At 46.4% G+C, this 27146-nt stretch overlaps 2 protein-coding genes across 2 annotated transcripts; one reads left to right on the top strand and one right to left on the bottom strand.

Annotated features, from left to right (window-relative positions):
* Positions 1–1126: 1126 nt before the first annotated feature.
* cfap77 (cilia and flagella associated protein 77) lies at positions 1127–9550 on the bottom strand. The gene is made up of 8 exons (XM_036144269.1): positions 9343–9550; positions 9119–9268; positions 8807–8916; positions 7352–7451; positions 3088–3322; positions 2916–3015; positions 2619–2720; positions 1127–1422 (listed from the first exon to the last, which is right to left on the bottom strand). The coding sequence occupies exons 3-8, from the start codon at positions 8870–8872 to the stop codon at positions 1318–1320; spliced, it is 708 nt and encodes a 235-aa protein (XP_036000162.1). The 5' UTR covers positions 8873–8916; positions 9119–9268; positions 9343–9550; the 3' UTR covers positions 1127–1317.
* A 796-nt stretch (positions 9551–10346) lies between these two features.
* On the top strand, positions 10347–26818 carry qsox2 (quiescin Q6 sulfhydryl oxidase 2). The gene is made up of 12 exons (XM_036144258.1): positions 10347–10703; positions 12164–12264; positions 12347–12395; positions 13736–13841; positions 13919–14009; positions 14101–14246; positions 15558–15695; positions 15786–15915; positions 18320–18442; positions 18536–18686; positions 18755–18943; positions 24224–26818. Exons 1-12 carry the CDS (start codon positions 10469–10471, stop codon positions 24736–24738), a joined length of 1974 nt encoding a protein of 657 aa, XP_036000151.1. The 5' UTR covers positions 10347–10468; the 3' UTR covers positions 24739–26818.
* The last annotated feature ends 328 nt before the right edge of the window (positions 26819–27146 follow it).

The raw sequence follows: 27146 nt of genomic DNA, 5'->3' as shown, positions 1-27146 counted from the left end.
TATTATATTATATTATATCAGAGCCTTCTAGGACCACGCACCAGACTGAAGACCCAGAGGAACCGGGCCTTTGGATCAGTAATAATAATAATAATAATAATAATAATAATAATAATAATAATAATAACGCATTTTAATTGAAAAGCGCCTTTCATAACACTCAAGGACACGGTTGAAAATTAAAACAAATAGCAATACAGCAACAATGCATCGGTAATCTAAAAGAAGAGAGTAGGCAGCTTTAAAAATGGAAGTTTGAGGTGACTTTTAAAATGGAGAGGGAGTTGATTTCAGAGAACAGGAAAAAGCTCTGATGGCGGGGACAGACCTGAGAGAGCGAGGAGGGGGGGGGGGGGGAATATGGAGGCGTTCAGACAAATAAGGAGGAGCAAGGTTATGGATGGCCTTCAAAGTAAGGAGGAGGAACAAAATGTGGATCCTGGTCTGGATGTGTTGTAGAATCGGGGCGAGGAGGTGATGAAACGTCACGATTTCTGATCCAACTGAAGTTTATTGATGTTTTTCTGAGGGAGACGTAGAGGAGTTACAGTAGTGAAGATGGGAGGTGACTGGGCTATGAATAAGGTCAGAGGAGGAAAGGGGAAGGAGGGAGGCGGTTTATGGAGCGAAGGTGGAAATAAGCAGAGTGAATAACGTTAATGTGGGACTGAGAGGAAAGAAAGCTATAGAAGATGGTGGAGAGATTTATCACCTGCTGAGGAACTGCAACAAAAAAAAAAAGTTTGCAGTGAAGCAGGAGTTAATAGCAGAGGAGCGATGGTGGGGGGGGGGGGGGGGGTTATGGTTGACAGGATATGTACAGCTGGGTGTCGTCAGCATAGCAGCGAACCTTGATATTAAAGTAGCAAAGTAGCTGAGGGGAGGAGATGAATAATAAAAAGGAGCGGGCTAAGGACAGAGCCCTGGGGACACCAGAAATAATGGACTCTTTAAATGCTGTCAAATCCTTCCATGTTTAGAAAGGCTTTCTGCTGAATATACATTTTTATTGTTTTATTTCCCAGCTAGAACAGCGGTTCTGTTGGTTTTTATCTGTGAAAAGCACTTAATTAATAAACTTTACTAATATTTTAATTTGACAAATCTTCCATTTAAAGCAGAAACAGGCTGATAATTATAATTTAATGAAAACCAGGACAGTTTATTTCCTGCAGCTGACAGCCGCGAGCGAACCGGACCAGAACCTGGGTCAGAGTTCTGTCTCGGCTGTTTTCTAAAAGGATGAAACTGGACTCGTTGCTGCAGAGAAATCCTTTTCTGCTTTAATAGCCGTGTTAACGTGCGGTTCTGTCCCCATCAGTCCGGACTGTTTGTCTCCTGGTCCGCACGTTCTCCCTGAAGAGCTCTGTGGAGCCGCTGACGAGCCGCCGGCTCCCTGAAGGTGTTGAGCGCCGCAGGTACCTGCAGAAGTAGCAGAGCGGTGATCACCTGCAGAACACCTGCACGTAAACACACACCTGAGTTTATGTACAGGTGTGTGTTTGTGTACAGGGGTCTGTTCTTCGTACGTTGCATAAAACATCCGACATCAAATGAGACATCCAAGATGATTTCATCCAGCTAATCATGATCCGGCTAATTGGGTTCTTCGAACACACCTGTTGTTTACGATTAGTATGGCTGGATTGAGTTATCTGAGACAACTGCGCGTTCATGCATTTGTTTAAAAGGGGAAATGTATCGATAGTAGAAACAATGATCAGCAGCGCTGCTATTGGCTGTTCAGCATGAACAAAGAACGCCCACAGTTTTTCTCCCAAGCAGAACAAGAGCTTTAACGGAAGGTTATGCCGAATTTGAGTCATTAATTAAAACACCTCAAAGTCTGTTAAAGCCAGGAGAGAGGGCTGGCAAACAGCAGCAGACAAATTAATGCGTAAATACTGTCCATGGTAGATGTTTCTATCACTTTCTACAGTATGAATTTTTGCTTTTTAATAATTTCATATTTACTTTGTTCTTTTATATCAGAGCCTCCACTGGACCCACTAGAACATGGGAACAAGTAAAAGTGAAATACAAGAATATTCTACAAAACGATAGCCTTTAATTATTATACTTTATTTCAAAAAAGCACTGTTATGTCAAGAGGGTCATTCCTTAGACACGGGAAGTAAAGGACGGGTGCAAACTGGGAATTTTAACTAAAAGAAATCTTTCTCTATAAAAAAGAAGTTTTTCCTTTTCCAAATCATCCACAGTTTACACGGTAAAACTGTATTGCTCCGTGTCTAGATAATCCATCCATAGTTTTTTCTAATACAATATACGACTCGATAGGAAGCAAGCCTTTCAAAGTAAAACTAAACTTCACAATAAAATGGCCTGAACAAATCGTCTTACTGAATATGATAAAAAAAAAAAGCAAACCATCATACAAATAACTTAAATATTTTCTATTTATGGCTCTAACACAATTTTTTCCTCTTTAAAAGCCACTGTTAAATGATGTTTGTCTGTTTATAACAGCCACCAAGAAAAATCTCTCTACAACTAAGCTGTCACACTGTTTATGTTTATGTGGAGGTGTGTGTTTTTTTGTACAGGTGTGTGTTTGTGTGCAGGTGTGTGTTTGTGTACACAGGTGTGTGTTTTACCTGTGAGAACTGAGGCAGTCTAAAAGGTGTCTGTTTAACTGGCACAGATCTGGTCTTCCTCAGCAGGGTGGTTCTGGTTTCTGCAGCTTGACCCGGTTTAATCTGAAAAACAAAGGTAATACCAAAAGGATACCTTTAATCCAGCGAACGATCAAAGTCATTAGAGCTTAAATAAAAGCTTTAATTGAGTCGGTTTGACTCTGACCTCTGGACCGGACCTCACACTGCAGCTAAACACACAATCTTTAAAAAAAAAAAACAACCCAGGACTTCAAGCTTCACGTTTGCCTGACTCACCGTGCGTTTGTGGCTGTTGGTTTGATTCCGGGTCAGCTGTTGGTCAATCCAGCGCTGACCGTATTGATGAGACAGGATGTCCGCCAGCGGTGACGAAGGCCTGATCAAACATCGATCGGCCATTAATCATGTATCGGTCATCAATAATCCGTCCTCCTCTCCGATTCCTCACCTGTTTCTGACTCCAAACGTGATGTCCGGTACCACCGGCGGCTGTCGTGAAGCTCTGCCCTCGTGCTGCTTTGCAGCCGGTTTCTGGGCTTTGACCCAACCCATTTGGGCCCGGTACTGGCTCAGCTCTTTAGAAGTCACCAGTCCAGACCTGACCGCATCCCGGTTCAGAGACACAAAGTCCAGACACCAAGCAGATTCTTCCCGTCTGGGCTGAACCCTCCAGCTGGACAGAGCTGTGAGAACACACAGAAGAATTAAAAAAAAAGAATCAAAAAGAGTCAAAGGGGCCTAAACACCTGAGCCACCGGGTCAGAGCTTACGCCCACAGACATCATATATGTAGACGCGTCATAGGGCGCAGGTTAGCACGTCAACGTCACCGCCATATTGTATGTGGCAGAAAAAAGTTAAGTTCTGTTGTAGTGAACGTGGATCAGAGAAGATGCCTCATTCCTGTGCTGCATGGAAATGTATTCTGGCTGATTTCACTACTTGTATCTGCCTTCTACATATATATAGAAGGCAGATACAAGAGATATATATATATATATATATATATATATATATATATATATATATATATATATATATATATATATATATATATATATATATATATATATATATATATATTTGTGTGTGTATGTGTTATGAATATAAGGATCGATTTGTTAAATCTAAACATTGTGGTCTTCATTATTTCATTAAACCGTGTCACGTGTGAACCTTTAGGAACAGACTTTTTGGGGGAGTATTAAAGAGGTAAAATTAATAATATGATAAAAAGTAAAGTAAAAAAAACAAAACAAAAAAACACAAAAGTGATAATGTTATGAGAAGAACCTCATATTATGAGAATTAAGAGGGAACATTTCCAGAATAGTCACAGTTTGCAGAATTATTTCACTCCTGGAGTAATAGGGCCAGGTTAGATTATTTTAATTATTTTTATTCTTTAGGAGAATAAATTCAGGAGAATGAAGCTAAAGGGATACGAAAATAAACTCGTAATATTACAAAAACAAAAATACTACGAATACAAAGTATATTCAGAGATTAAAGTCCCTCTGATACTGTTTAAGTGACTGAGTAACTGCAGATTTGCCACATTTAAGATGGCGGACGCTCTGACGCATCGCAGCATAGGCAGAACCCGCCCAACGACGCGTCTACGTATATAATGTCTGTGATTACGCCTGGTTCTGGGCACCGACAAGGGTCAAAGGTCAGCTGCCCTGAGAGAACGGGGCGGTACGTAACGCTGTAGGAGCTCAGAGATGTAGGGCGGGGCGAGGCCGTTTAAAGACTTAAAAACAAATAAAAGAATCTAAAATGAATCCTAAAATTTACCGGCCTGATCTCGCGAGCTTTCAAGGTTTCACTCGCAGATCAGTCTGGATACTCTCCGTTAAAGAAAATTTGGAGCCGTTCACCAAACGAACGTCCAATCAGCGTTGGCTTTGAGGCGGGTTGAGGTGTGACGCAACGAGAAGCGCGACAGTTCAGTCTAAAGAACATGGCGGCTTCAGCCGAGGAAACTAGCGTTAGCGTGGCTATCGAGCAAGTTTTATCGGAATTACAGAGTATTTCTTCACTGAAAGAAGAGCAAAACACTGCTCTGGAGGCTTTTCTCAGAGGAAAAGATGTTTTTGCTCTTCTCCCGACTGGTTTCGGCAAGTACTCCTGGGTCAATGTGAGCTTCTGTGCTTTCTGTGTCTCTGCTCTGTCTTCTCTAAGCCCCAGTGGGTGGAGGCAGATGAGCGTTCACACTGAGCCTGGTTCTGGTTCTGCTGGAGGTTCTCCTCCCTGTTAAGGGGGAGTTTTCCTCTCCACTGTCGCTTCATGCATGCTCAGTATGAGGGATTGCTGCAAAGCCATCAACAATGCAGACGACTGTCCACTGTGGCTCTACACTCTTTCAGGAGGAGTGAATGCTGCTTGGAGAGACTTGATGCAACCTGCTGGGTTTCCTTAGAGAGGAAACTTTCTGACCAACCTGGAGGATCTGATGGAGTCTGACTTTGGAAAGAGCCTTGAGATGATATGTTTCATGAATTGGTGCTATAAAGATAAAATAAAACTGAATTGAAAACAGATTACTGAGCGTTCCACCAGAACCAGGCAGTCCACCGGGTCAAGACTTTCTAAAACAATTTGAGGCGTTCCTGTGCTTCTCCGTAAACATCTGACAGCCGCTCAGGTTTTAGCCTCATAGCTGCTCACCTGACCAGGTGTGTGTGTGTGTGTGTGTGTGTGTGTGTGTGTGTGTGTGTGTGTGTGTGATTGACAGATCAGAGGAGCTTCATGTTTAACTCGGTGTCTCGGCTCAGCAGCACACGCGTGTCTCTGATTGACAGGCGTGATCGTTGCCTGAAGGCATGTTTCCATCACGCTAACTGAGTCTGTCAGGCAAACTGAGACACACAGAAACACAGACGCAGGTTCTGGCTCTGAGGACAGCAGCCTGCACACTACAGCTGGTTCTGACCCGAACCCAGCAACCGGGTTTGATAAACTGTGACAGGAACCTTCACCGCTCAGACATAGCGGAGGACGGAGAGTTCTTCTGGTTCACTTCACGTCTCTCTCAGAGGAAGAACCGTCTGAGCAGAACCGTCTGTCCTGCTTCCAGGCCCGTTCTGCAGCCAACCAGAACCCTGACCTGAGCGGTTCTCCTCAGTGGTTCCACACACTGAGGACTCCATCTGTCCTCAGGTAGGCCCGCGGTGGGCTGGACCACAGACATGAATACATAGACGCCGCGTCCTCGGGTGAGAGGCGTGCCGACAGAGCGGCCATCTTAGGTCAGACCAAGCTGCGCTCAGAGAGAATACAAATCAATTCAGGAAAATGTACTTTATGTTTTCAGACACTCTGAATCCGGTGAATTCTCAACCGATTTCCAGATAAATCAGCTGACTGAAAACGTCACCCATTTAGGGGCTACATGAGAACAATAGATTGAATTAAATTATTGTCTAACTTAATAAATAATTTCGATTTTGTATTGAAAGTAAGCAAACTTCCAGAGCTCCGTCCCAGGAAGCCCGACTTTAACTCCGCTTATGGGTGCGCAAATAAAAGGACACTAGGAACCAGATCCTGGGGAATTACCTTCCATAAGTAAGATTTTATGATAGATAATCCTCATGCTTTACAGTTACAGTTGTTTCCCAGCATAAACACAATATGTGCTAATGGGTAGCAGGGAAAGAAAAGTACATTAAACACCAAAAACAGACAAAATGGTCCTAAATGACTGGATAGACATGATTTATTTGCTATGATTTTGTAATGTATTTGATTCTAAGATGCGTTATTAGGTTGTTTGTTGATTTTTTTTTCCAGATCACGGTTTGTATTATATCATTTTTAAATGCTGTTATGGGCACCTCTGCTCTCACTTGTCTGTATAGTTTTGCTCCTATGTAGATCAGTGTCTGTGTGTGTGTGTGTGTGTGTGTGTGTGTGTGTGGTGTGTGTATATATATATATATATATATATATATATATATATATATATATATATATATATATATATATATATATATATATATATATATATATATATATATATATATATATATATATATATATATATATATATATATATATATATATATTTTGGAAGAAAGAGACATTTATGTGTGTATAATTTGTGTGTATATTAGATTAATATGTAACTGCAAAATATGTAAGTGCGTGTACATTTTTCATCCAGTTTGACTTCAGTTTAAATAGTTTTGGTTCTGAATAAATATATGTAATCTGTCTGAAATGTCACGATCACTGTGAACATATGATTAAAATGAGATCTGAGCTGCCTCCTATTCATTTTGACAGCAGCTGTCTGATCTGTGGTCTGACCCAAGATGGCCGCCCTGTAGGCACGTCGGCCCAGCGGCCGGCAGCGTCCAATGGGGCGTCTACGTATAAGATGTCTATAGGCTGGACATACTGTCCCCTCTCTGCTGCATCAGCCGTGGTTCCTCCAGATAGAACCTGATGAGGATTAAGTTCTTCCAGAGGAACCAGAACCAGAACCAGGACCAGAACCGGTGATTTATACAACATTCCTCATGTTTTAAAAGCATCTAATAAAACACGACATTGCAGTTAACAGAACTCAGTTTGGACTGAGCTGGCAGCGTGTTTTTAGATGCTCTCTGACCCGGTTCTGTTCTGGTTCTGGGAACAGGAAGGGAGGTCCGGTTCCTGCCGGATCCACTGGCATGGGGGGGGGGGGGGGGGGGGGGGCTTACCTTCAGCCACGCCTCCATCTCTGAACGAGCTGCTGGTTCCGAAGGTGAAATCTGGACCAGGAACGGTCAGACCCCGCGACTGGACCTTCCCCAGCGGCGCCTGCACACAGAACAGATTGGCAATGAGCGGTTCTGCTCACTGAGCTGAGCAGCTAGACCCGGTTCTGTGGTCCAGGTTCTGTGGGGTTGTGATAGAAGCTGACTTTCTAAACTGGTACTGTCCAAACCCAGCAGCCGGGATGTTCTGATGAGACCACGCCGGTCCAGATGACCCGTGGGTCCGTGCTGAACGCTCCTCATGCTTCAGAGTTCTGAGCAGAACCGAGCAGAACCGAGTCACACCTGTGAGATCACCTGGACCTGAGAAAAGGCCCCAGGGACCCAAACGAGACCAGAACCTGGCTGCTTGTGAGACTTCACCTTCCCTCCCTGAGAATGAAGTTCTGCCCTTTTCATTAAGAGCCGGTTCTGAACCGGTTCTGAACCGGTTCTGAACCAGTCCCCCACCAGCAGAACCTGCCAAACATCCTGAAGTCTGGCAGTGCAAGAGACTGAAGGGAACTGGACCCGGCTGGTACCGAGGTCCAACCAAAGTAGGTATGTATTCTCTGTTTTCCTTCCCATAGATGGACCAGAACCAGAACCAGAACCAGAACATTTCTGCTTAGCTGTTTCTCTCCGACATGAAGCTATTGGAGCGACTGCTGCCGTCAGCTTTCTACTTCATTAGCATAGAAAGTTCTCCTGGGTCAGAGCTTCTAACCCCCAGTGGGTCGAGGCAGATGTTCTCACTGAGCCTGGTTCTGGTTCTGCGGAGGTTCTCCTCCCTGTTAAAGGGGAGTTTTCCTCTCCACTGTCGCTTCATGCATGCTCAGTATGAGGAATTGAACTGGACGTCTGGCTGTGGGAGGAGCTCCATTCCTCTCCAGCATGGAGGACAACTACTGTGGTCATGAATGTTCTTCTGGTCAGCAGAACTGTCCTAAGTCAACGAGATCCAACCAGAACTTCTGAAGAACCGGCAGGAGTGGACCACCACCTGTCGACCCAGTCTGTGAGACACGGGCTGTGGTTCTGGCTGGTCTGCAGCACAGGAGCACCGCATGGAACTGTTCTGGTACCGGTTCTGTTCACCCTTCTCCATCAGCTCACCAGGTTCTACCTGCAGAAGTTCTCTGACTCTGCCAGAGTCTGTGTCATCACAGAGGAGGACGGGTCAGAGTCCAGACAGTGGATCAGAACTTTGTGGACCGGTACCAGCAGAACCACCTCCCGATCAATGTGGGACCCCAGCAGTTACGGAGATATTCTTAACCGGCTGGGTGACCCGTTAGTTCGTGGTACCTTTTTGGTAGACCCCGCCCACTGACAGGTGGTCATAATGTTCTGCCTGAAACCAGGAGATCCGGGTCCCGGGGGAGGAATCAGCGGCTCAGAACCGGGTCAGAACCTTACCTTGATCAGCAGCGGGTCCGTCAGCATCGACGCTCTGACCACGCCCAGCCTCGGTGACGTCGACATACTTTCTGTGACGTCAGCGGCAGCAGCAGCAGCTCGTATTGCTTCTGAAGTGAAAAACAAACTCAGGTTATTGATCAGCTCCAAACGGACCGAAGAAGAAGAAGAAGAAGAAGAAATTGATCAGGCTGTTCAGCACAGCGCGTCTCCTCTCCGCAGGTTCCGCTGTTACACCTGGACTACCTGGTCTACCTGGACTCTGACGCGGGGACAAACACCTGAAACTGCCCAGAATGACTTCAAACTCACCTGAGTTAATCTGACCGCGGCGAGTTGGTCCTGCCGTCGGCGGTTGGGTGGTTGTCCTGGTGACGGGACGCCCCACGCAGCGTAGGCGGCTGACATATATGTCTATGGCTGCGCCTGCAGGGGGCGCCAGAGAGCCTCGGCGTCAGTTGTCTGAAGAAGAGAAAGTTAGGCTCACAAAGAATCCCATCAAACGGCGCAAATCTGCTGAGAAACAAGAAGCGAACCGTCAGAAGCCGTCAGAACCGTTTGGACTGCAGCGACACCAGGGCGCTTCACGTTATCAGCCACCAGGGGGCAGCAGGCAGCTCTCCTGCATAACTGTCGGAAAAAAAACAGCAAAAAGCGATGAGAAGAAATTAAGATAAGCTTTGATTCCAGCAAACAAATCCCCCGGTTTCCGTTTTCTGGGCCAAAATATTCTGAACCCATTTTTAAAAATAAACATTCTAGTCCAGCCCACTTGGAATCTGTTCCAAACCGAAATTATTCAACTCGTTTCCACGCGGAGGGCCGGTGTCCGAGGTCCTTGAACGCAACACCCCCCTGCTACGTCAGCTGCTGCGTCACAATCCTTTTTTTATTATTTAAAGGCGTTAAAAAAAGATCGTTTATTGTAACAGATGTGTGACGTTTCAAAAGTTTTCCTGTTTACCTGAAACATGAGAAACATCAAAAATAAAGATAAGATTCTGGAGAATATAGTGAGATATTTCTGATATCCAAGAGATAAGAGTTAAATTAAATTAAAAGATCAGCTAGATATGATGTTTGTGGTACACAGCGCCAGAAAATGACATTTAAACAGATATTAAAACTTTAACTAATCTGTGAAACCAAAAAATAATGCAAAGGAACAGCCTGTGATCCAATGATGGGAAGGTTCGGGGATCGGGTCAGAACCTGGGCCTCCTGCAGCAGGAGGAGTCAGTCCGGCAGGGCGAGGTAATCCTGGTGGGTTCTGTGGGAAACATCCCAGTCAGTGTGGAACCGGCCTTTATAACAGCTTCACATTGTTAATTAAACTTCCTGACATACACCAAGGTGTCATTGTGACAGACAGAGGAGCTCCTATTCTGGTTTCTATTAGTTTAATCTTTATTTATTTGTTTTTTTAACGCACCAGACAGTTAATTCAGACGTTAATAATCTCCTAGATTCTGCCTCCCGGACCCTTCTGTAGTCCGACGCGGTTTCGTCTCCAGGAAACCGATCAGAGTGAGGCCTCTGCGCTGTCTAGCCCCTCTCTGACTCTCCAGAGGCTACGTGCTGCTGCGCTCATGTCTCCCCCGACCCAGCGTCTGGTTCTGGGTCGAAACTTTCCGGATCTCTGACAGCCGGCGAACCTCTGAGATGTTCCGTGTGTGGCTCCCGGCGGCGGCGCTCCTCTGGCTCTGCGGCGGCTCGCTGGGCGGCTCCGGGCGGCTGTACTCGGAGGAGGACCCGCTGGTGATCCTGGGCAGCGGCAGCCTGAAGCCCACCGTCACCAACTCGTCCTCGGCCTGGCTGGTCCAGTTCTACTCGTCCTGGTGCGGACACTGCATCCAGTACTCCAGCACCTGGAAGGCGCTGGCCCACGACGTCAAAGGTACCCGTCCGGCCGCCTGTGGTTCCGGCGTGAGCGGCGGCGCCGGACTCCATTCAGAATTTTACCTTTTGTAAACTTTTTGGCAGTAATGGAAACTGCAACAAGTGCTTTAATGCGAGCCAGCTCAGAACCGGACCGATGAGCGGGTTCTGCTCAGTTCGGCGTCCTTGTAGCTTAAATATAGCGTTTATCTTCAGTATAATCAGGCTTTTGTTTCTCCGGGTTCCCGCTGCGGCTGCCTGTGTTTTTAATGGAGCCGAGGAGCCTAAAACGGAGGTTTTCTCAAGGAGATTCTGATCTGCCGCGTTTAATGAACATTTTAACTGATGCTAACCAGGAGTAGTTAGCTTGCTGCTGGTTAGTTACTAGTTACAAACCCGGTAACTTTAACCAGGCTTTAGCCCACATTAGCCAACAGGTGTTCAGAGCTTCCGGTCTGCAGCAGGTGGCTGATGGAGAAGACCGGGCTGGTGCTGCCGTTTCCTCCCGGTTTGGGTTTTACGGTTCGGCTTTCACCTGCAGAACCACAGTCACCTGCAGAATAACAGCCACCTGGTGTCACCTGCAGAATAACAGCCACCTGGTGTCACACCTGAACAGAGAGGCCGTGGGAACCGGACCCCCCGGTCCATCTGTCTGCATCCCCGGGGAATCAGGGGGCGGAGACCAGCTGCCGCGGCCGTGCACGCGCCCGGGCTGCGGGGCGCGTGCACGGGCGTCTGCAGGCTGTAGCGTCTGCTGCATCTCATGTGGAGAACAAGACGAAGTTCTGATCCAGAATCATTCCCGTTCTGTTCAGAGGTTCCTGTGATCCGATAAGGTTCTCATCAGAACTTTTGGTAGAACTCAGCTGAACATCAGAGGATGTGTTAAAGGTTCTGAGTTCATCTCCGGGTCAGGCCGCTCTCTGCCGGGTTCTCATGACGGGTTTAGCTGGACAAGAACCCAGAGATGATCTCAGCTTGACCCGTGTGGTTCCGTGTGGTTCCACCACCACTTTGGCGGTCCCACCACTGACGGCAGAACACGTCAGAACCAGCACCAACGGGCTCGTCCTGCTGGTCGGCTGTTGTAGGTTTACAGTATCATGCGTGGTTCTGATTCTGTCCGGTTTACCAGAACCTTTTCCACCCGACTGTTGAAGGTATTCAGGAGTTTTCCTGGATCTCTGCAGAGTTTAACACGTTTTTTAATCCTGCAGCAAAAGTTCACCCTCAGAACCAGTTTGGACCTTTTATCTCCTGGCAATGACCCGGTTCTCTCAGAACTTTACCACGAGATGCAACTAGAAAAACATTACGGCCCAGTTCTCATTTCACCTCCACTGTTATTATTTAATTAAATTTTTCTGATTTGTCAGCCTGTAAATCTTCGTCCTTTAGTCCAGCAATAAGAAGCTGCAGATAAAAACTGCCTGACGTGAAACAGAAATGGTTCTGGTTGGTTCTGGTTCTCATCAGACTGGCACGAGGCCATCGGCGTGGCCGTGTTGGACTGCGCTGACGAGGAGAACTTTGACGTCTGCAAAGAGTTCGGCATCAAGTTCTACCCGACATTCAAGGTAGGACTGTGGTGCGGGTCGGGTGGAGGTTCTGGTTCTGTTGGTGCCGCCCGGTAACTCCCTGTTCTCCTCTGTTCTGCAGTATTTCCGGGCTCACAGTTTACCGACGGACACAGGGACGATCTACAGAGGTGAGACCCAACGACGCGGCTCGGGCCAATCACGTAGCAGTATTGTGGTTTAAGGCGGGACATCCAGCTGTGATGAAAGCTGCAGAGCCGCCAGCAGAACCAGCAGAACCACGGCGCCGCAGGAGGATGCAGATGCTGCTCTCTCCTCTGATTGGTCAGAAGCCTCAACGACACCATGACATCAGTGTCTCCATCCAAATAGACGCGCCTTGGCCAGCGTAACCTGCTGTGGGTTCTCATGGCGCTAACATTTCAATCTGATACCGTGATTGGCTAAGACCAACCCTTTGGTAGGCTTCGTCCAATCAGCTCGGAGAGTTCTGCCCTCCTTTCCCAGAACAGGCGGGCCGCACATCATCAGTCTGGGTCGCTGTGAAGCGGTTCTGTTGGCGCCGCCTGCAGTTTTCTCTTTGTCTTCACCAAGGCAACCAGTAAACAGTGATGATGATGATGAAGGTGGTGATGATGATGATGATGAAGATGATTGTAATGATGATGATGGTGGTGATGAAGATGAAGGTGATGCTGATGATGTTGGTGATGAAGATGATGATGATGATGATGGTAATGGTAATGATGGTGATGAAGGCGGCGATGATGTTGGCGATGGTGCCGTTGATGATGATGGTGATCTCTGATGGTGATGAAGATGCCTCTGATGATGTGACGATGATGGTGATGATGCCTCTGATGATGATGATTATGATGATGGTGCCTCTGATGATGATGATGCTCTGATGATGATGATGATGATCTCTGATGATGATGATGGTGATGAAGATGCCTCTGATGATGATGATGTGACGATGATGGTGATGATGCCTCTGATGATGATGATGATGGTTGATAATGGCGCCTCTGATGATGATGATGATGATGGTGCCTCTGATGATGATGATGGTGATGATGAAGATTATGATGATGGTGCCTCTGATGATGATGATGATGATGATGGTGATCTCTGACTCTGATGATGGTGCCTATGATGATGAAGATGATGATGGTTGATGATGGTGCCTCTGATGATGATGATGATGATGATGCCTCTGATGATGATGATGATGGTGATCTCTGACTCTGATGATGGTGCCTATGATGATGATGGTGCCTCTGATGATGCCTCTGATGATGATGATGATGATGATGATGATGGTGCCTCTGATGATGATGATGGTGCCTCTGATGATGATGATGATGATGCCTCTGATGATGATGATGATGGTTGATGATGGTGCCTCTGATGATGATGATGGTTGATGATGGTGCCTTTGATGATGATGATGATGATGATGATGGTGCCTCTGATGATGATGATGAAGATGATCTCTGACTGTGTCCAGGAGCGGACAGGGAGGTGCGTTCCATCCGGCAGCTGATGGTCAACATCCTGCAGAACCACACAGAGCTGGACCGCCCCCACCGATGCCCTCCATTGGAGCCGTACAGGTAAAAGAACCAGAACCAGAACCAGAACCAGAACCTCCTCACAGCGCTGCTCACCGCTAACCTCTCTGTGTGTCCAGCTCCGCCCAGCTGCTCCCCCTGCTGGGTCAAAGGTCAGATCGCTACACCGCCGTCATCGTGGAGGAGCCCGGGTCGTTCGTCGGCCGGGAGGTGAGACGGAGGTGGCCGCTCGCTCCTCCAGGTGTTCGACCTCGTCCTGGACTCTGATTGGCTCATTAGGTCTCCATCATGTCTCTGTCAGGTGATCCTGGACCTGCTGCAGTACTCAGGTGTACAGGTGAGGCGAGCGCTGAGCTCTGATCTCCCCCTGCTGGAAACACTGAACATCGCAGCCTTCCCCTCCATTTACCTGCTGCATCCCAACGGCACGCATGCTCACCTGCACAGGTGAGTTCACGACACCTGCAGCACGGAGAGGGAGCCGGGAAGACACACTGATCCACACCTGTATTTTCTCCTCTGGTTCTCCTCTGGTTCTCTGGTTCTACCCTGGTTCTCCTCTGGTTCTCCTCCGGTTCTCTGGTTCTCCTCTGGTTATCCTTTGGTTCTCTGGTTCTCCTCTGGTTCTCCTTTGGTTCCCCTCTGGTTCTCCCCTGGTTCTCCGGTTCTCCTCTGGTTCTCCTTTGGTTTTCCTCTGGTTCTCCTTTGGTTTTCCTCTGGTTCTCCTCTGGTTCTCTGGTTCTCCTCTGGTTCTCCTTTGGTTCTCCTCTTGTTCTCCTTTGGTTCACCTCTGGTTCTCCTCTGGTTCTCTGGTTCTCTGCTTGTTCTCCTCTGGTTCTCTGGTTCTCCTCTGGTTCTCTGCTTGTTCTCCCCTGGTTCTCTTCTGGTTCTCCTCTGGTTCTCTGGTTCTCCTCTGGTTCTCTGCTTGTTCTCCTCCGGTTCTCTGGTTCTCCTCTGGTTCTCTGCTTGTTCTCCTCTGGTTCTCCTCTGGTTCTTCCTTGGGTTTCCTCTTGTTCTCCTCCGGTTCTCCTCTGGTTCTCCTCTGGTTCTCTGCTTGTTCTCCTCTGGTTCTCCTCTGGTTCTTCCTTGGGTTTCCTCTGGTTCTCCTCTGGTTCTCTGCTTGTTCTCCTCTGGTTCTCCTCTGGTTCTTCCTTGGGTTTCCTCTTGTTCTCCTCCGGTTCTCCTCCGGTTCTCCTCCGGTTCTCCTCTGGTTCTCCTCTGGTTCTCTGCTTGTTCTCCTCTGGTTCTTCCTTGGGTTTCCTCTTGTTCTCCTCCGGTTCTCCTCTGGTTCTCCTCTGGTTCTCCTCCGGTTCTCCTCCGGTTCTCCTCTGGTTCTCCTCTGGTTCTCCTCCGGTTCTCCTCATGTTCTCCTCTGGTTCTCCTCTGGTTCTCTGCTGATTCTCATCTGGTTCTCCTCTGGTTCTCCTCTGGTTCTCCTCCTGTTCTCCTCTGGTTCTCCTCATGTTCTCCTCTGGTTCTCCTCATGTTCTCCTCTGGTTCTCCCCTGGTTCTCCTCTGGTTCTCCTCTGGTTCTCCCCTGGTTCTCCTCTGGTTCTCCTCTGGTTCTTCTGTGGTTCTCCTCTGGTTCTCCTTTGGTTTTCCTCTGGTTCTTCTCTGGTTCTCTGCTGGTTCTCCTCTGGTTCTCCGCTGATTCTTGTCTGGTTCTCCGCTGATTCTCGTCTGGTTCTCCTCTGGTTCTGTGGTTCTCCGCTGATTCTTCTCTGGTTCACCTCTGGTTCTCCTCCGGTTCTCCTGCAGCGAGAAGAGGCTGCGGTTCTTCTTCTCCTCGCTGCTCAGGACTCTGCCGGGGGTGCAGCGCCGCAGCGGTTCCGAGGCGGCCCAGACGGGGGCGCTGCAGGACAGCCGGACCTCAGAGCAGTGGAGGGACTTTGACAGGTGAGAGTCCGGTCTGTGGCGCTGACGTTCCATCAGAACCGCTGATGTTCCATCAGAACCGCGGAGCTCAGACCCAGAGTGTCCCTGCAGGTCCAAGGTGTACACGGCGGACCTGGAGTCGGCGCTGCACTACCTGCTGAGGGTGGAGCTCGCCGCCCACACCACGCTGGAGGGCGAGGAGCTGAAGGTCTTCAAGGACTTCGTCACTCTGGCTGCCAAGGTAAGGCGCCATTTTTCCTCAAGACCCCTAAACGTCTCTGCAGGAAGTGGGTGTTGTTCCTGAGAACGTTCTCCACCCTGAGCTCCGGTGGAACGTCACCATTCCTTCACCTAGAGCGCCGTCACTGGGATGTCTGGGACGCGTCTCACTCTAGCAGATGATGTGTGGATGTGCCGTGGCGTTCCTCAGGCCGCTGGGGCCTGCTTGGGTTCTTCCCCTTTAGATCAGTGGGTAGACCTGAAAGCTGCAGCGCTGATGAGGGCCGAGCTTTCAGGTCTGATCCGACAGGTTTCCGCCCAGAATTAGGTTCTGAGCGCAAACCTGTGTTTGGTCCTGATGGAGCTGAAGGTCAAGGCTTCATTCAACCGAAGAAGAAACGATGCTGGAATACAGCAGAACAGCTTTATTCTCATTATCAGACATATGAGGAGATCACAGCTGCCTCTCCTGTAACACGTCGATATATAAACAACATTAAAGATCTAGTGGACGATCTGTTAGGGAATCGCCTCTATTGATTGTCCCACATGCCATCATCCTGACGCGCTCACATAACGCGCTTCCTTCCTTGTTAGTTTCCTCCTGCTGGCTGCGTATGCGCTCTTCTAGTGTTTACGTATCCGGTTAGCTTAGCGTTTAGCTTAGCGGTTAGCTTAGCATTTAGCTTAGCATTTAGCTTAGCGGTTAGCTTAGTGATTAACTTTGCGGTTAGCTTAGCGGTTAGTTTAGTGGTTAGCTTAGCGGTTAGCTTAGTGGTTAGTTTAGCAGTTAGCTTAGTGGTTAGCTTAGCAGTTAGCTTAGTGGTTAGTTTAGCAGTTAGCTTAGTGGTTAGCTTAGTGGATAGCTTAGCAGTTAGCCGTTCATTGTAGCTCCGCTGCTCTCCCCGTAGACTTTGAACATGGCTGAGAGTCAAAAGACGTGAACCGTGTTCATGTTTATGAAGAAGAGGAAGTTCTCAATAGAAAGAAATGAGACCAGAGAGGATTTGGAAGATTTTGACGTGATCCCCTGAAGAGCGTTAAAATGGTAAAATACTTGCATAGCGCTTTATCCGCTAAGTCCGACGACCCCAAAGTGCTTTACCCAACAACCATTCATTCCCACCCTGACGGTGGTGAGCTATGCTAGCAGTCACAGCTGCCCTGGGCCAGGCTGACGGCGGCGCCACCGGACCCTCTGACCACCACCAGCAGGCAATTCCGGTGAAGTGTCTTCCCCAAGGACACAACAACAACTGAGACGGTAGAAGCGGAGGATTGAACCAACTCCTGCGGTACACTTCTGGAAAAATCGTCCAGTGTGCCTCTAAGACTAGATAAAGTGGCAGGAAGTGTAGCTGCTGGGTCTTTGCTGCCACCAGCAGTGGTGACTCCCAGGAAGCAGGAGGAGGACTCTGCCCGGTCCCAGTCAAAGGTCCACTTCAGTCTTTTGGAAGCCGACGATGACCTCCTTGGTTTCCCGCGGTGTTAAGACGCTGGTTACTGGCCGAGCAGCAAATTGTCTGCAGCTGCACCTCCTGTCTGCAGGAGGCCCACCAGGGAGTCAGCCAGTGACGTGCGGTAGGGTTCATAGCTGGTGAGGCACTGACGTCATCAGAGTCAGATTTACAAATAGATACACTCTACAGAGTAGACTCATTGCAAAGTGCTGAAGGAGACTGATTGAGCCAAATAAATTCACCAAGATACATGGAAAAAATATTGATTATTTGATGAAAACAAATAAAACTAAATTATTTGTTATTTGATTGGTAACAGTTCATGAGTTATGATGGATTTCTGCATTTGTAACACATAAATTACGCACATTTCATTACTAAAACAAAACATGAATAATTATCGCTGTCTTACATTTACTTATAAATGAAGTCCAAGCGGCACTCTTTCTGAACAAAAATGTATTTCCGGTAAACGTTCTCTTTATCTTCTTCAGTTTTAAAAGTCTCTCAGTCTCAATGGAGCTCACTGCCAGGGAGGAAAGCCTTCCCTTATCAGTCCTGTGCCGGCTGGATGTTTAGAGTCTTTTTAGTGCTTTACTTGTTTAGCAAAACTCGCTAATAAAACATCCATAACTTGCTGTCACTCTACAGTTTTAGGATCAGGAGCGGTGCCCCTTGAGCGCCCCCTGCCTAGAGGCCAAGGAACTGCCGGCCTCACCTACAACCAGTGCTTTGCCGGTTATGATCACGCAGCAGCACAAAAACATGTTACCTGCACACAGTTTGATGACCAAAACACAATAAGCTATCCACATACAAGTGAGGCCTGGCCTCACTTGCCTCCCCTGACTGCACGTCACTGCAGTCAGCTGAGCGGATCGTGTTGGATGAAGGAGCCTCGTAACTCTAGAGTAAAGGTTTTATTGAATCACTCAGGTTCCACATCATCCCTGTTTCCTCCTGCAGCTCTATCCAGGTGGAGGCTCCGTGGTGAAGCTGATGGAGACGCTCTCTGATTGGCTGCTCAGTCTGCCGCTGCAGCAGATTCCCTACCAGGCCGTCCTGGACCTGGTGGACAACAAGATGAAGGTGTGCAGACACACACACACACACACACACACACACACACACACACACACAGGCAAACACAGAGCTGCAGCTGACCTCCTGCTTCCTTCGCAGATCTCAGGTGTGTTCCTGGGGGCGGAGCTTCGCTGGGTGGGTTGCCAGGGCAGCAGGCCCGGGCTCCGCGGTTACCCGTGTTCCCTGTGGACTCTGTTCCACGTTCTGACCGTTCAGCACGAGGCCACGCCCACAGCGCTGGACAACACAGGTAGGGATCACAGAGAGCGGCCTGGAGGGGACGTACAGGTGTGTTTTCTGACTGTGAACGTGACGCAGGTCTGGAGGACAAGGCTGCGCCGGTGCTGCAGGTGATGCGTCGCTACATTCGGACGTTCTTCGGCTGTAAGGAGTGCGGCCAGCACTTTGAGCAGGCGGCGGCCGCCAGCATGGACGAGGTGAAGAGCGGCGAGGAGGAGGTGCTGTGGCTGTGGAATCAGCACAACCGGGTCAACACTAGACTGGCTGGTAAGTCAGACACGCAGGGGGGTGAAACGGGAGGAGCTGAGAGGATGGGGGGGGGGGGGTGATTAGTTCCTGCTTCCTCAAGCATTGAAAATAAATCATCTGAAAAGACACATTTAGCAGCCAGGGGGCGACATTTAGTTACTGGGAGTCCTGATGCTGGCTCTTGGCCCTTTGTGGTTTCCCCCCCCCCCCCAACACGTTACCGTGATGCATGAAGCGTGCATTTAATGCACAAACATCTTTCCTTCAGATTTAAAGGGACGTTCTCCAGAACAGGGGCTGTGTTTCCACTAGGGCTGAACGATTTTGGAAAATAATGTAATTGCAAATTTTTTTCTTAATGTTGCGATTTAATGCGATTTTTTTTTTTTTTTTTTTTTTTTTTTTTTTTTTTTTTTTTTTTTTTTTTTCCAGTTTAATTTATCATGTCTTTTTAAACATATACAAACAACAAATCATTTTGTTTCCTCTCTGTGCAGATTAGTTGCTAAAAGACCCGCAGCATCTAAACTCAGAGCAGAAATTATTGCGTTCTGCCTACAATATATTTCAACCAAAATTGCAATTTTGACTTTTCTCCGCATTAACCACAAGCAACAAAAATTGCGTCTAAATAAAGCCTTTTATAAACAAGGACTATTTAAAACAAGAACTTTTAATGTTTCTATTAATCAGAATATTATTCAAGAGAACAGCTTTTAATTGATTTGGACATCAATCCTTGTTGAACATAAAGTCCAACCAACAAGCAAGTCTATGTATTAAACTGATTGACCAGAACTTAATGCTATGTATGATTATATAAACTCTAAAACAAGTAATAAAATTAAATTATCTCACTGCTGCAACTGTCTTCCCTTCCATTTGGAGGCAAACCCACTTTAAACATTTTACTGACACCTAATGGACGCGTTCTGATTCACTAATAGTTACATAGCCAAAAACTGCAGACCTCTGCGATTTGGAAATTGCGTTATTTTAAATCGCGATTATATTGAAAATGCGATTAATTGTTCAGCCCTAGTTTCCACTGACCATCAAATAGTAATTACCTGAAATTACAATTACCAGGTATGAGAGGCTTGTTGCTCCAACGCCGACGTCTCTGATGGCTGATGAGGCTTAAGAATGGAACATTAGGAATGGAAACGCAGCTCATAACGAGGAATTCAGACCAAAGCATTGAATGTCCTTTTTGTAGAGACCACAGCCGAATGATTTTAACGTGAAAAGGAATTATTTAAAAGCATACGTCCCTGTTAATGTCCTTAGGGTGACGGTGGTAAACAGGCGAAGAAACGTGCATAATGAAGACCAGTGCAGCTGTGGGCTGCTTGGCTGTTTCAGAATCTATTTACATTTTTTCAATTCAATTAAATTTTATTTATATAGCGACAATTCATGAAACATGTCATCTCAAGGCACTTTACAAAGTCAAATTTTAAGGCTTTTATTATTAAACCCACTGACCGTTTCTGTCCCACATGCTTATAGATCTGCTTTTATGGTCCAATTAGCCTTCAGATCCCTCAGGTCTTCTGAAGAAGGTCCTCTGATAAAACCCAAGATAGAAAGCCTGTAGACCCGATCGCAGCGAGACCGCCGATGTTCCGGGTTCAGGTTCTCAGATTAACATTTCATTTAGACAGAGATTTGCCCCAGAAAGGAGAGGAAGGTTTGAGAGCGAGTGAAGCCGTGAGGTTACAGGGAGCGGAGATGAAGAAGGAGGAGGGTTTAATGTCCAGGGCGACGGTGGAAAACAGGCGAAGAAACGAGTCCAAGCAGGTTGAGGTGGAGGAAGGTGTCAGGTGTGTTGTCTTCTCAGTGAGAATGAAAGGAAAGGCGTAGAAGACGGTGGTGAGACCAGAGATGTTGTCTGTTTTAAAAAGCTGGAGGTAGTAGAGATGAAGATGTCCAGGTTCTCCAGGAGAGACGAGGATGGAGAAGATCAGAGTCCATCGGAGGGACAGCTGAGGTTAGATGTTCTGGAGATGAGGCCAGAGAGGCTGAGATGGACATGTCCAGAGGAGGGACGGTGAGGACATCGGTAGAAGGATGCTGAGGCTGGAGCTGCCAGGCAGGAGGTCTGGAGGAGACCAGAGAGGTGGTTCATGGATGGAGGGAAGGAGGACATGAAGGTGGCTGATGTTAGAGAAGATGGAGACAGACGACCCTGATGTCCTCCAGCAGCCTAAGCCTATAGCAGCATAACTATAGAGATAGCTCAGGGTAACATAAGCCACTCTGACTATAAGCTTTGTCAAAAAGGAAAGTTTTAAGATTAGTCTTAAAAGTAGACGGGGTGTCTGCCTCACGGACCAAAACTGGGAGTTGGTTCCACAGGAGAGGAGCCTGATAGCTAAAGGATCTGCCTCCCATTCTACTTTTAGAGACTCTAGGAACCACCAGCAGACCTGCAGTCTAAGAGCGAAGTGCTCTGTTAGGAACATACGGGGTAATCAGAGCTCTGATATATGATGGAGCTTGATTATTAAGGGCTTTATACGTTAGAAGAAGAATTTTAAATTCTATTCTTGATTTAACAGGAAGCCAATGAAGGGAAGCTAAAATTGAAGAAATATGATCCCTCTTGTTGATTTTCATCAGAACTCTTGCTGCAGCATTTAGGATCAGCTGAAGGCTTTGAACTGCATTTTGTGGACTTCCTGATAGTAAAGAATTACAATAGTCCAGCCTTGAAGTAACAAATGCATGGACTAGTTTTTCAGCATCATTCCTGGACAGAATGTTTCTAATTTTGGCGATATTCCGGAGGTGAAAAAAAAGGAAACCTGTTTAATATGGGATTTAAATGACAAATAACACCAAGATTTTATACTTTATTACCAGAGGCCAAGTCAATGCCATCCAGATTAAGTGATTTACCTAATTTGGTTCTGGTTTAAAGACAACAACTGAAGATCTAGTAATCATGTTTGGGGTGATGCCAATGATTTTATTTTTAATCAATTTAATTAAAGGTCCTGGAAAACATTGCTGGGTCCAAACTATAGCAGAAAATAACATAGACACCCATCTAGAAAACAAAATGGCGAAATGAGAAAGGAGCGGCGCCATCTTGGGCGGCCCTGGATGGATTTTGTGTGGGCCACAACTGCAATTCAAGAATGATTTGGCCAACCAGCAAGGCAGTTGATGCATTTTTATTTTAAATAAGCAAAAATTTCACAGAGAAAAAAAATCTACCCACAATTAAAAATGTTTGGTACAACACAAAGTGTTCCTCTTTTAATTACAACACCTTTCTATTATTTTTCAGAGCAAATAGGATCCCATCTATCTAATGACGCTTATTCAAAGAAGGCTTTGGTGCCCAAAAATCTGCTTTTTAACTCATTTAATGAAATTGGCTAAACACAGCGTGACCCAAATTCTGCTTTTAATGCTGAGAACAGACAAACAAATAGTTGATTTCTTTCGATTGAGACGGTCATCCAGTTATAAAAACCATTTGCAGACTGGATGACGTTCTTTTAATGAGGCAAGTGTACAAAACACTTTTTTAAGTTTTGGACCTACACACTGCAAAAACGGAACTAAAAATAAGTAAAATGCTCTTAGAATTTGTGTATTTTTCCTTGATTTGAGTAGGTAAATAAGATAGTCTGCCAATAGAATAAGATTTTTGCACCTAAAATAGGAGCAATTTATCTCCATCATCTTATTTCAAGTGCAATATATCTAATCATCTTATTTTAGGGGGTCAGAATACTCATTCCATTGGCATATAATCTTATTTACCTGCTCAAATCTAGGACAAAAACACAAATTTTAGGAACATTTTACTTATTTTTAGATCCGGTTTTGCAGTGCAGTATTTATGCTTCAAGTTCCTACAGAAAATCTGACTAATTTGTTTAATTAAAATATTGCATGATCATATCTTGTAGAGCAGGTAAAAAACATATAATTTGAGGGTAATTAAAATTTGTATTAGTTTTTTGACCCATTTTTGGCCAGACGTTTGGACACCCCTGTGTTAGAGGTCTAATTTAAAAGCTGCATGCGTTGGAACATTGTGATAAAAATCCTGATTATTCAGAGTGTAAAGCAGGAAGCACTAATGGTTAGGGTTGGGAATTGAAAAGATTTTCACGATTCCGATTTCTTTATCGATTCTGTGAAACGATTTGATTCCTTATCGATTCTCTTTTCGATTCCAATTTGGGGGAAAAAAGGAGAACAAACAGTTTGATGATGAGCATCAACTTTGTTTACTTAATTATCACACGACCTTACAAACTAACAAGGTCAAGATGTCCACAGCAAATGTGCAACCGGAGTAACATTTATATTTGTTTAAATAAAAAAAGGAATATAAGAACAAACTTAAATACAGTAGATGAGTTGTTTAGAATACAAGAAAATGTAATATTGTTGTGACAGTTGCTTATTAATCTCCCTTTAGATAACCTCAGTCATCTAAATCTAATGGAGAAGGCATCCGTTTAATAAAAAAGCATTACGGTACAATTTTGGGAAATAAACTCGTGTCCCCCTGATTTAAAATAAACGAGCGTCACCTTTCTCTCGCTTCCTGAACTGTGGAGCAACTTCATATCATGTTTCCTTACATCCACTGCAATAGCTAGAATCCTGTAAGAATTCCAGCTACCAGTAGTTCTAATTAAACATGCTACCATGGAAGGGCTGGATTAACGAGAAAGGCACACTCCCTTAATAACCCCAAAGAGAGGTAGGAAACTGGTTTATTTCCAGAAATGGCATATGATTTACTAGGAACCAGCCAGTGATGTAAAACTAGCTACTTACCACCAGTTGCCTTCCATGCTGGTCGTAACTTTAGTTTCTGTCCGGTAAGAATCAAAAACAGATCATTCATTAAATTGTATGCCATGTTGTGTGCGCAGGTGTTTCTGCCTGTTGGATCTATTTTCTCCCGCGGATGTATATGCCATTTTGCAATGATTGCAAAGCGCCTCATTGCCATCGTTCTGATCCTTAAAATGAAGCTAAACTTTCCCGTTTACCCGATGGGGCGGCATTTTTTTTGTTTGGTTTTTCGCCTGGTCACGTCGTACTTGCTTACTGAATGCCGTGTGCGTAACTTGCTCAGAGCCGCAGCACGACGGAATCGAAAAGAGAATCGTTTAGCGAGCTGCCAAACGGTGCCACGGAATTGAAAAACACGGAACCGGTTCTGAACAGGAACCGGTTTTCGATTCCCATCCCTACTGATGGTTATAAATGACGCATCAAGTTTCAAACAAATGTTCAGTGTCACGTTTTCCTCCTCAGGGTCTCTGAGCGACGACCCGCTCTTTCCCAAAGCCGCGTGGCCGAGCCCCGCCCTCTGCCCCGGCTGCCACGAGGAGAAGAACGGCGTCCACGTGTGGAACCGAGACAACGTCCTCCGGTTCCTCCGGCATCACTACGGCGCCTCCAACCTGTCCCCCAGGTACTCCCTGAGTCCCCCGCAGCTCCCTGCCGCTCCTGGTCCCGCTCAGACCAGACCGCCTCAGGAGGAGCGCCCGGCTGCCGGCGGAGGAGAGAGGAGGGCCGAGGAGCAGCCGGAGCCTCGACCCGAGCTGCCGGCTCCGAGGCAGCAGGAGGAGGAGGAGAAGAAGAAGGAGGAGGTTCTGGGAAGAGGAGAAGGAGGAGTTTGGATTCTGGGTCTGGGCTTCAACAGCGTCGACATGAGTCTGTGCGTGGTTCTGTACGTCAGCTCCTGCCTCTTCCTCATGCTCCTCTTCTTCTTCTTCAAAGTCCGGTCCAGGAGGTGGAAGCTGCGACACTCCCGGCTCTACGTTTGATCCAGAACCGACCCGGTTTGTCTGCTTCACAACAGTGAACTGGACCAGACATCGCTGAATCGTTGTCTTAGCAGTGGATCGTCCTGGTTCTGGGTTTTTCAGACTTTCTCCCCCCCCTAAACGGTTCTGTGAAGGAAACATCTCAGATGGAGCCTCGTCTTCTCCCGTCCTCCTTGAAGTGGCCTTTGAAACGTCTGGTCAGTGTTTCAGAACACAACCGGACCCGACCACAATGGTTCCGGATGTGTTAGTGACTTTAAATGTTCCACTAGTTTCTCTTTTAATTTATTTTACACTGTGGTGAGATTTAATTAACACGTCAGACCTGAACTGGACTCGGTGCTGGGTTTTCCAGCAGAACCCTGAATCTGAACTGGACCTCGGTCTGAGTTGACTTTGTGCCAAATGTTTAACCTGCTGATACACAGACCCACTCAGGCCCACCCACAGCCCTGCTGCCTGTTGTGAGGACCGGTTCCAGGACTCATGAGGACTGAGGAATTGGACCTTAGGTTAAGATGGCCCAGCTTGGTTTGACGGTCAGGGGGTAGAACCGGCACCGTGTGGTTCCGGTCCCCGTAACGCTGGGTTTGTGTCATGGGTCCGACTATAGCATAACAACCAGAACGTGTGTGTGTGAGATGAAGTCGTGTAAAGCTCCTTAAAAGCCGACCCGACAGAAAAAATGGTTTACAATAAAATCATTAATAATGGATAAAATGATAAATAAAAGTTAGAAATCTGGAATAAAACGCCACGATGCTGCTGAGCATTAGAAGCCTTCCTGAATAAAACCGGCTAACGCGGTCAGTGATCCAGAGAGGAGCCGGTTCCTCGAGCCAATGTTTATCTTCAGTTCTCAGAACATTCAACAGGAACCGCGTAGATGACCTGATTTATGGAGCTGATAAAAGCTCGTTTAACCTTCTCAAGGTCTTAACTTTAGCTCAAAGACCAGGTGGTAAAAGCTGGATTTCATGACTAAATCAACTTGTTGGTTGAATTTAAAATCTTTGTCAAAAATCACTCTCAGATTTCTTAGTGTTGATAATTTTGAACGTCATAGGTGGCATTTTCTCAGCGAGCAGAAAGTATTCAGTCTTTAAGGTTTGGTTCAACCATCATTTTACTGAATGTGACTGTTAACTGGTTTTAAAGGCAAGTTAATCTGTAGATCCTCTGTAAAACAGCGGAAATGCCAGCGGTGGTCGTTATAATCGCTCAGAGTGGCAGCAGACGGAGGCAGGAAAGCTGCGTTATTAATAAGTACCGGTCAGACGGGGTGTAAACTAAGCGCCGAGCCACAGGGACCGGTACCGAACAACGATGGACTGGGTCAACGGCTGCTGGGAGGCCCGACAGCACCAGGACCACAGAACACCTGCCATCAGCAGACAGCAATGCCTCTATGTACCTTTAGCAAGGCAGACTGAAGTTTTTCTGAAATATAATTATCTCCTATAAATTGTTTGTTTTTGCTAAAATCTGAGAAATGAGCATAAACTGTTAGATTTTGTTCAACCTGCTCAAAAACAGCTTAAACGGCGTTAACAGGTGTGCCGACATGAAACCTACCTGAAGATTTGGGCGGATAAAACCCGCTGCTGTTGGTCAGGATGCTCCACAGGAACAATCTCTGCTTCTTCACCAGAGCTCTGGCTCTGAGCAGATACCTGCAGGCCGTGGTTCAACCACATCGACGAAAACATGGACCTCACCTGTCCGTTCAGCCGCTCCATGGTAGCGGTAGGCGTGGCGCCACCTGGAGGCCGCTAAGCTCAGTGAATTAAAGCTTTTTGACAAGTTAAACGTTTCCACAGTTGAACATTAAACTGTAAAATAAGAGTAAACTCCTGAAACCGGTGTTTGTTATTGGACAGGTGTGTAATGTTTACTTTTCAGCGGCAGTCCTCTAGGTGGCGTGTTTCTGCAGAGATGCTTTGAAATGTTTTCCTCACTGACGGTTCTCACCTGGTGGTGATTTTGAGCTGTTTCTCTGCTCAGTGGTTCACTCACACTTGTTTTTTCTGATTATTTCAAATGTTTGTTGATTGATGTGTGAATAAATGTTGTAGCTGCAGCTCTCAGACTCGTCTTTAAACCGCAGAACAAAGTCAATATCAGTGATGGAGTCAAGGCCGGTTCTTCTGAGACCAAGAACGAATCTTTACTATTTGACTCATATTTAGAGACACTTTTTTTTTCCTAAGGAAAGCCCGAACAAGAATAATAATTCACAGCAGAAAATGCAGAATTAAAACATATTAATTGTTCAACTAAAACCACTTTTTGGTATAAAATAATCATAGTAAACTAGAAAGGATATTTGTAAACTGTCTCGGGCTCGTATTGTTGGGCCTAGTTGGGTCAAGTCAAAAGAAATTCGAGAGCCAAAAAATGAACACTAT

Source organism: Fundulus heteroclitus, chromosome 12, assembly GCF_011125445.2.
Source record: "Fundulus heteroclitus isolate FHET01 chromosome 12, MU-UCD_Fhet_4.1, whole genome shotgun sequence".
Taxonomy (NCBI): Eukaryota; Metazoa; Chordata; class Actinopteri; order Cyprinodontiformes; family Fundulidae; genus Fundulus; species Fundulus heteroclitus.
This window is presented reverse-complemented; position numbering and strand designations above follow the sequence as displayed.